General features: G+C 49.0%; 1 protein-coding gene across 3 annotated transcripts in view; it reads right to left on the reverse strand.

Moving 5' to 3' along the window:
- The window catches only part of TMED3 (transmembrane emp24 protein transport domain containing 3), a 77,191-nt gene extending 69,006 nt beyond the window's left edge, over positions 1-8,185 (reverse strand). For 2 of the 3 annotated variants that reach the window (XM_011983715.1, XM_011983714.1), the window contains exons 1-2: positions 7,844-8,185; positions 5,278-5,526 (exon numbers count right to left, since the gene is read on the reverse strand). In XM_011983715.1, the coding sequence (XP_011839105.1) occupies positions 5,278-5,526; positions 7,844-8,017 (423 nt within the window). In that variant the 5' untranslated portion in view covers positions 8,018-8,185. Of the gene's footprint in view, positions 1-4,631; positions 4,747-5,277; positions 5,527-7,843 lie in introns of all 3 variants that reach the window. The other variant, XR_001006441.1, reaches the window with a different exon arrangement.
- Positions 8,186-10,073: the final 1,888 nt, after the last annotated feature.

The raw sequence follows: 10,073 nt of genomic DNA on the forward strand, positions 1-10,073 counted from the left end.
GAGGTAGCTCTTGGCCTTTGACCTCTGTCAGAAACCTTCAGCTCTGACCAGGATCTGCCCAGATTCTCAGGAAGCCTGGAAGCCCCTCGAGCTTGTATAAGAGACAGGTGTAGCAGATGGAACTGATAGAGTTAGACTGGGTACCAGCTCAAAGAGCAATATCAAGTGAAGAACAAGCCTATTTGTCCCCCAGTGAGTACCTCTGTCCTGTTTTCTCAGTGACATCCTCTATGCCCTATTATTTTGGGCTACATATCATCTTTCACAACTGGAGTGTAGTCGGCACTGAAATTCTTCACTTCCCCGCATTTGGTAGGTGGGCTATACCTGCAGATATTTGATACTGAAAAAGGGACAAGTGATCCTAAGAAGGGTTCCAGACATCAGGAAGTTGACTCTAAAGGGAACTTCCAAAGCCAACTGGCTTCAAAGGTCAACCACCAGAAGAGAAAGCTCGGGTGCAGGTCTCTGCACTGGGGCCAATCGTCACATTTGTGGTTGCTCCTCCTAGCTCTCCGGGGAATGCTTCCAAAGCTCACTAAAGTATGTCAACTCTCACAGATGGAATAGAATGCTAAACTGGGAAGGAAGTAGGAAAGAGGTAAATGTGGAGTCGGGCTTAACCTATGTGAACCCGTGTCAAAGCTAATTCAATATATGCCATTTCTAGAAGCCTCCCTAGTGCTCCCTGCCAGACACTACCTATACAGGCAGACTATACTACCTATACAAATCCATTTTGTATTTACATCACCCTGGGGATCCCTGGAAAATCACAAAGGATTGAAGGTGGGGCTGGGGGACTCAGGATAGATACTTGTAGGATGAAGTTACAAGGATTTCAAATCATGGCTGAGTTTTAATCGCTCACACTTCCACTAATTCCTTCATTCAAACATTTATTCAATGTTTACTTTTCTTCCAGGCACTGTGCTAGGCCCAAGGAATTAAGAATCAGAGCCAGACACAGTCCTGGGTCTCAGAAAGTTCACAATTTAGAGAAAAAATTACTCAACTATAATGCAATATAAAAAGAGCCAACAACAGAAGGGTATGCAGAGTCATGGGAACACCCAAGAGAAAGATGCTGAGCCTACCAGAGAAGATGGAGTACTTGACATGGGACAAGACAAGCTGAGCCCTGATGGATGCGCAGGACGTCACCAGGCTGAGGATGAGAACACATCCCAGGCGGCAGAAGCACAAGCAAAGAACTATACAGGGCCTGGTCTGGGATCAGGGACTGACACGGTGATGGGGATGCATGGAGAAGCAGCTGTGCGGAGGTGGAAGCTCACAGTAAAGGGCCTCGAGGTCCAAGGCTTTACCATGTGGCTCTGTGAGCAGAAGATTGGCAAGACTGGAATCCCACTTTACGAGAATCTGCCTCTGGCAGATATGATGCAGAAAGGGATGCATGTGAACCAGTCTACAGGCAGGGAAACCACTTAGGTGGCTGCAATTCCACTGGGAAGAGAAGATGCGGGCCTCAATTAAGAAGGTCGCCATGTCAGGGAAAAGTGGATTGGAGGGAAGTTGATGGCACTGAAATCACAGGACTCGATAACAAAGAAGATCATTCTTGAAATCAGTGGGAGGGATGGAGACACACACGTAAGTGTATACATGTGTGTATCATGGTCACAGTATATGTGTATATGTATGTGTGTGGCACACGCATATGTATTCATAGGTACACATATGCATACACATTTGTATATATAAATCCGCAGAGAACACTACGGAAGGGCTCATTTGATTTTCCAGGCTAGAATTCCATTCTCCAAGTTTATTTGTCACAAACTCATTCAGAAACACTAGACTCACTTGACTGGGGGCTCCTTGGACCGCAGGCCCTGGCCTGGGAATTCAGCAGTACAGGTCAGCATCTCCAGCCTTCTCCCAGGACCCAGAATCACTGGAGACGAAGGAGGAAGGGAAGAAGAAAAGATGGAGGACGCAGAAATCACAGGTGTAGACACCAAGACAGAGGATAAGTCAGATATTTATGTGAAGCCATCTTCTCTGGCCGAGATCCAGTGACACAGGCCAGAAACCGGCACTAGGACTGCATGAAGAGGCCTCGGTGGCCTTTAAAGGAACAATCTCAGATCAGATCAGATCAGATCAGGTCAGTGATAGCAAAGGGACCAGTTCTAAGAGGGTAATGGAGCAACAGGTGATACTCTACAGCTTTCTTGGCAACTAACACCTGCAGACACATTCAGGACCTTACACAGACGCTGCAAGAGACCCCAGAGCAATATATCCCCGAGAATCACAGACACCTGGATGCTCACCCTCACCATGAAAACATGCTACTTCCCCATCCACTGAGATCTTCCATTAGTGCTCGTCTAAAACAAACCTCTTCATCCTGTTACCACAACACTTCAGTTAGGCAATCCCTCAGCCAGCTTCCCACCCAGCAGAAAACCAATGGAACCCCTCTGCTTCCGGGTCCTGTTTTCCCAGGCCACGATTCCCCAGCTCTCCTCCTGTGTGTGACTTTCCACCCTGCTAAGACCACCAGTCCTGGCTGGCTACCAGCGTCCTGGAGCCTCACAGGGATGACAGTTGCCACTTCATGGTGACACCCTGACCCATCCTACTTCTCGCACCATCCCTTTCCTCCATCTCCACGCTGACACCCCCTCCTGTCCCAGCCACCTGTGGATGCTGAGGTCTTCAGTCTGTAACCACTGACAAATTCCTGCAGCCCTCACCTCATCAGGCCTCCCCTGACCCAAGTATCTGCTTCTTTAAATTCTTTAAGAACTCAGTGACAGGGAAGTAGAAGCCGGCCTCAGAGCACTTAGGAAAACCTTTAACCCTTCCTAGGCCACCATGGAGGTAGCTCTTGGCCTTTGACCTCTGTCAGAAACCTTCAGCTCTGACCAGGATCTGCCCAGATTCTCAGGAAGCCTGGAAGTCCCTCGAGCTTGGCTTTCCTGAAGTCACATTCTCCTGGCCCAGGTCCTCTCTCCTAGGAGCCTGGTTTTCCTGAGCTCAGGCCTGAAACAAGTCCTTTGGGCCTGAATCCCTGGCCTGGGCCCTGGTCACCGTGGAACCTGTTCTTTCACCTAATACTTACTTTTGTGCCAGAAACCATGGCCTCTGGCCTACCATTGTGCTGCAAGAAGTCTGGGGAGAGGCAAGACAGCAGCTGCTGGGTAAAAGGGGACCCATGCCAAGCAAGATGAAAAGGGCTGGCGAGAAGAAAGAAAGTTACACTCCATAAATGTCACCTGCTCTCTTCATCGAGGAGGCCAAGCTTCTACGTTGTCAAGTTTAAGGTAAAGCTCTCCCAGTGAAGCCTTCCTGACTCCTGGAAGAATTCATCAGTGCCTCCTCAAGACCCCTGGCACTTCAGTTACAGCTCTGACCACAGTGCCCCATGGCCAACTGGCTTGCAGGGCTGTGCTCCTTGCAGGGCGCCCAGCACAGGCACAGAGCCATCCACTGCCGGCACAGTGTGTAAACTGAGTGAATGCCGGCATAAAAGCAAGTATTCTCAAAGGCAGGCACAGATGGTTCAAGGAAGCAGGGTCAGAGAAGTGGAAGGAAACGGCTCTTTTGAGGCTAAGCAGGAGTAAAGAAGAGGTTCTAAGATAGAAGAAAAGGGAAGCATAAATCACCCTTTCCTGCAACAAAATCAAACTACTGCTCAGGCTCCAGGAAAGAATGTCTCTATTGACCTAATTCATTAAAGCTTTTCCTACCAATCTGTTTTCTACTGGTTAAGGGGGAAGTTCTTCAGCTCAGCTTTTGGAGACTACAGAATCTTCCGAATACAGGCTGTTTCAATAGTGGCCAATAAAACTCTCATGAGTATTGGTTGCAAAAGATCTTACACACAATACACACCCTTGGCTGGATCTTCTAACAGCAGTCATGTTGCCAAGCTCAAAGCTCAAACCCAGTTTTGGACAATGGAACTTTCTGTGCATGGCCACTAGTCACCTGTGACTACTGAGAACCTGGAGTGTTGCTATGGTGCAGATGAGGAAGTGAATTTTTAATTTAATATCAATTAATTTAAATAGCCAAATTTAGACACTGGCTACTGTACTGAACAGTGCAGCTCTAGCCTCCAACTGCGTAGGGAAGGTGGAAGACTGGGCAAATGAATCCACAGGCATTCATGAGTGTGCCCAGAGCCACAGAGGAACGGAGCCACCTTGGAGTGCGGCCCAGATCATCTGGCCTCCTTGAAAGTTCAAGACGCTGTGCTTTTGGTTCTGGCACACGTGCAGCTACCGATGGTTATTCCTGTCTTACAGGTTTCCCTGGGCCCTGACAGTCATTTGACAAGTGTTTGGTGAGCTTCTTCCTGTGCCCCACCTTATGCACTGGAGCACTGAGGATACAAAAGTAAACCATTCAGGGTCCTAGCCCTCAGGAAGCCAGCCTGCACATGAAAGGGAAGGAGGAGCTTAAATAGCAGAAGGGAAGACAGACGGATTAAGGAGGCTGGGATAATAGAATAATGAACCTTGACAGCCATGGGCGACAGACATGACTATCCCCCCAAAATGTCAGAGTTTCTCCTCTGTAGTGTAGAGCTGTTGCTAAGGCTCTACTTGCCAGCCTTCCTTTCATCCAGGTTTGCCACATGACTAAGTTCTCACCCATGGGGCATGAGCAGGTGATATGTATTCCCACTGGGCATGGGCTTTTAAGAAGTAGATGGACTTTTCTCATTTTCTCCTCCTTTGGCAGCTACAGGCAGAAGACCCTGAAGCCCTAAGGGAAGACAGAAAGATGACAAGAAAGAATAAGCCTGGATTCCTGAGTCACACCATGGAGGAAAGCTCCTCACCAACCTTTTCTAGATTATGCGTGAGAATAAATTCTATTCTGTTAAGCCATTGACGTTTGGCATTTATTTTGTAACAGTACCTTGTGTTACTTTAATACATCACACAAAGTAGGACTTTGGTCTTCATGATACAGGCACATCATATAAGCAGAGCCACATGACACAGGTACTTCAAAAGTGGTACTGTGCAAAAGACTGAGTGGGAATGAAAGAGTAGAGACAGGAATATCAGAAGAAAGTACTGCAGGGATCTGGTTAGAGAATCGAAAGGAAGATCGAAAGAAGAGCATGGCATTCTTTAGGACTAGGTGTGAAGAAAGAGGCAAAACCAACCCTGAGACTTCCAGACTGGGAACTTGGATGGATGATGACTCTGACCACCAGCCTAGACAGAGGTCAATGAGGAGGAACGCGCTAGGGGGTTCAGCAGCCCCAAACTGCTAATGTTCACTCACCTGGGTGAGAGCCGTGACCCTGTTCCCCATGTCTGGGAGAATGGGAGGCTCATCACCCACTTGAAAGTCAAAGTAGACGGTCTTGTGAGAGAAGGTGGAAAACTCATTACTGAAGCAAAACTGATAAACGCCCTTGACCTCGGCCCGGTATGTGAAGCTGTCGTACTGCTTCTTGGTTTCTCTGTAGATGGTGTTCCCCTGGGGGTCCTCCACATAGCAGTCAACATCGTAGTGGCCTCCAGTGATGACCTGACAACCATAAGAAGTTTGCTGTTATCAAAGGGGCAATCACCACTTACCAAATGCCAACCAGACACTGTGATCAGACTCTACAAACATTTCTGTCATTTCATCTTCAAAACTTTCTAAGGCAGGTGCTATGCCACTTCTCACTTTACTGAGGCTGAGCAAGGTTAAATAAATTGGCTGTGGTCACACTGCTTGAAAGTGAAAGGGCTAAGATTTGAATCTATGCCTGTCTGACTCCAAAGATTGTTCTGCAGGGGTTCAATGAGCCTAATTGTTTCCATTTTACAGAAGAAACTGAGGCTCCAAGGTTAAGTAACTGCCTAAGGTTACACAAGATAAAGTAGAGCTGAGATCTGACCTGAGAGCTTTTGGTTCCAGTGCCCAAACACTTACCTACTGCACTATTCTGAAGCATGAATAAGCATACCCCAGGATAACTGCTCTTCATGAGATGGTGCTGATAAGGCTTCCAGAAATCAAGAGCAAGATGAGGAGGGATATCTAAGAAACTATTCCAATGCAGCTAGATGCCACTGATTCTTTCTTTGTTCAATACTTAACACAAGACATGCAGCAAATCACTGCTTTAGGGCACTGCCACTCATTAGCCATGTGACCCTAAACAAGTTACTTTACTCTCTGAGGACATGTCTTTATCCATGAAGTGAGGATTCAATGAGTTATCATACCTAAAGTGCTTAGCACAGTGTCCAACATAAAGAAAGCACCCAAAAAGTGCCAGCCAATTACTGGACAATTGTCAGACTGCAAACCCCCTGGGGGTGCAGTGGAGATGTGGGATCTGATTTGGGGCCACCCTAGAGCATGCATGCTGCACCTCCTGCTTCTCCCTTCCAATAACAGACAGGTGCTCCCTCTCCCCCAGCAAGGGTCATTCTTGGCTTGCTGAATGGGTCTACTAGCTATTAACAATATATTATTACTGATTGAATGCAAGGAGAAGAAAAATATTGATCGAGGCATTCATGGAATTTCTGAGTGTCAGCGGTGGAAGAGGCTTTGGGAATCATTTAGTTCAAACTCTCCTTGTAACATAAGAAAAATAAGACCCACATAAGGCAAAATCTCACAGGTAGGCAATGGCTATAACCAAGATCCCTCAAAGGACACGGTCAATGGCCTCCATCTGCTTCCAAATTTAAATGGCCTCTTTGTCCAGACAAAAGTTACTAGTCCTGCTCAGCAAGCTTTGCATAAAGCAGTGAGCATCCTGTTGCTGAGTGTCTTTAAACCCAGGCTGGGCACACTTTGACAAGGGATTTCCGCCCTGGCAGTGAACACATGACATCTGAGGTCTCTGCAACCACACAATTATCATTCTTTTTGTCAATGCATCTAGGTTGCCCATGTTAATCTAGTCACAATTTGCATGTTGTCCACACAGATGTGAAAGTGGACAAATCAGTGACTGAGACTGCCACATATAAGTTGTCTCCAAGCGCAAGCTTCCTTCAGTACCTTTAAGCACAGAGGAACTGGTCAAATAGCTTGCCCCATTCCTGCTGCCCGTGGCACCTCATTTCTGAAGTGCCTGTCAGCATGCGTCCACAAGCAGATAGCTGTCTGAGTACAATGCCCACTTGGCCCCCAACCCTAGACCTGCTCACTAAATATCGAGGGCAGACTACTCACTCAGGACCTGCTCCTGTCACCTGTGGGCCACGGGTTCTCTCAAAGGAGACAGAAGTACAGGAACTGAGCTTTTCTAAGCCATATGGCAAGAGCCAAGTCATGCAGCCACACCACTCCTTGTAAACACCGCCAGGCCTCAATGGCTGCAGTGATCCCTCCTTTCCAAAGCGCCCATTCTCACTTCTGCTGCCCTCACCTCACCTGAACTTTAAACGCTGGAGAGGGGAGGAATAAAATAAAACTATGAATCTACTTCCTCTCGCTGCCATTTTTCAGTACTCGAAAGCACAAGGCGGTCCAAAAGACTGGGGTTGGAGAGCCTCTGTCCAGCCGATCAGAGCTGGCGTTCGTTAGTGTCTCGGGCGCCTGCGGAGATCTCTCTGGCCAGTTCTCCAGGCTGCGGGACCCGCCCTGGCGTCCCCATCCCGGGTTCGCATCAGCGGCGCCATCTCCTCGCTGGCCAGGCTCGTCTCGGGTGGGCCCTAATGATCCAAAACCTTCCTCCTCACGGGGAAGTCAACTGGTGTCCGGGGACTCCCACCCCATGCACCCTCCCTACAGACTCTGTGGCTAATTCGAGCGCCTCCAGTCAGGGGCGCGCCAGTGTCCAGTTGAGACCTGGGAGTGGAGGGAGAAGGGAACGCTGCCGGGCGCCCGGCCTCACCTGGTAATCCAGGGAGAACTTCACGCCCTGCTCCACCTCCTCGTGGAAGCACTGCTTGGCGTTGTCCGGCAGCTCGAAGGTGAGCTCGGCCCCTCGGGGCTGCTCGGCCCGGAGCAGGAGCAGGAGCAGCAGCAGGAGCAGCACGGAGGCGGAGAGCGGGGCTGCGCTGCCCATGATGCTCTCGGTACCGTCCCGAGGGCCGCGGCTCGGGGGCTGCGCCCCTCGCGGCTGCTGCGGAGCCCTAGGAGTATGTAAGGGGATAGACGTGGCGCTGGCAGAGCTCCGCGCTTCCGGGAGGGCACTGGGCACAGTGCGCAGCCGCGCGCTCAGAGTGGGCTCGGGCCCCTTCTGCCCGCTGCGCGTGCGCGCTGGTCGCGCTGGGCCAGGGGACACGCCCTCTCCCCGCCTCTCCGTGCTCGCTCGGAGGATGGGTCTAGGCGGAGGGTAGGCGGGCCTCCACCCAGCGCGCTCCTACCCAGAAGTGGGAGAAGCCCTGTCCACTGTTCTGCGCGCTCCCGGACTCGCAGGGCTGAGCATCCCCCCAGGTAGGCCCAGGTCCACCCCCCAGCTGCTGCGGCACGAAGCACTTGGGGTTTTACTCCCTCTATATGGCTCTGCTTTTAACAGGCTCTGTAACTTCAGTCTCACACTTCCCTCAAGAACCAGTATCCTTGTTTTGAAATGGGTGTGCCCAAACCTAACACCCACAGTAGTTAGTGGGCTAGGTGAAAGGTAAGGGAAAGCTGGGAACCCGATTAACACTCCTTTCTTCATTCCCATACCCTTCCCAAGGTGAGACTGTGTGAAGGGGGTGGGGGATGGGGTGGGAAGAGTAAGTATAGGCCCATCCTTACACCTGCACTGGGAAAAACACGAGCGTGTTCACACACAAACGATCTCATGAAAACCCAAGTAAAGTCTCGCAGCGACTTCAGGTGTATTTTGACTGTCAGGACTCGCTGAAAATTCTTTTTGCACAAAACTGTCATTTTTGCACTTTAACTTCTTAAAAGCTCTGAAAGCACATAAATTGGTTTACTGTCTTACCCATGACCAGTGACTTAAGATTCTTTTGTATAATCGTAACTATGGGTATAGTTTTATATTCACTGTGATCCAATAAACAAAGAGAAAAGACATAGATTGTGATATCGATACTCAATAAATAATTTATTCAGGAGAGCATTACTAGACGTGGTATATCTTGATTTCAGGAAAGAATGTTACTGCCCATATAGATCTCCGCTGGACACATTTCACCATGGATGAGCATGCTGATGTGTGAAAGCAATCTGTAGGCTTGGAAATAACATGCATGCATAACAGTTAATAGTATTGACTGGCTCAGTGACAGGCATGGAAGAGGTGTTTAGTAGTGTCCCTTAAGGTTCCTTCCCTGGTACTGTCCTATTTCACATTTTTTTTTAGGAACTGATAGAAAACATGGAAGTAATAATCATCTGATGTAGATGCACTAAGGGGAGAAACAAATGACAGATATAAGACCTCGACTGGCCCGGTGCAGTGACTCACGCCTGTAATCCCAGCACTTTGGGAAGCTGAGGCGGGCGGATCACGAGGTCAAGAAATCGAGATCATCCTGGCCAATACGGTGAAACTCGATCTCTACTAAAAATACAAAAATTACCTGGGCGTGGTGGCGCGTGCCTGTAGTCCTAGCTACTCGGGAGGCTGAGGCAGGGGAATCGCTTGAACCCAGGAGGTGGAGGTTGCAGCCTGGTGACAGAGCAAGACTCCGTCTCAAAAACAAACAAACAAACAAAAAACCACGATTGCCTTGGCACAGGTGGAGTGCTCTGCTAAGACTAACAAAAAGAAATTTTGGGCTGGGCACCATGGCTCACGCCTGTATCCCAACATTTGGGGAGGCTGAGGTGGGAGGATTGCTTGAAGCCAGGAGTTCGAATCCAGCCTGGGCAACATAGTGAGACCTTGTTTCTACAAAAACAAACAAAAATTAACCAGGCATGGTGGTGTGGGCCTGTAGTCCCAGCTACTTGGGATGCTGAGGTGGGAGGATTGCTTAACACCAGGTGTGTGAAGCTACAGTGAAATGTGATTGCACTACTGTATTCCAGCATGGACGACGGAGGGAGACCCCATCTTTAAAAATCAAAATAAATTCCTCTGGATTAAATGTTAAGTCTTACATTTGAATTCTAAGAAAACACCTGCATAAGTTCAGGGCAGGAGTTGACTTCCAAGTAGC

The sequence above is a fragment of the Mandrillus leucophaeus genome, unplaced genomic scaffold (assembly GCF_000951045.1).
Source record: "Mandrillus leucophaeus isolate KB7577 unplaced genomic scaffold, Mleu.le_1.0 Scaffold254, whole genome shotgun sequence".
Taxonomy (NCBI): domain Eukaryota; kingdom Metazoa; phylum Chordata; class Mammalia; order Primates; family Cercopithecidae; genus Mandrillus; species Mandrillus leucophaeus.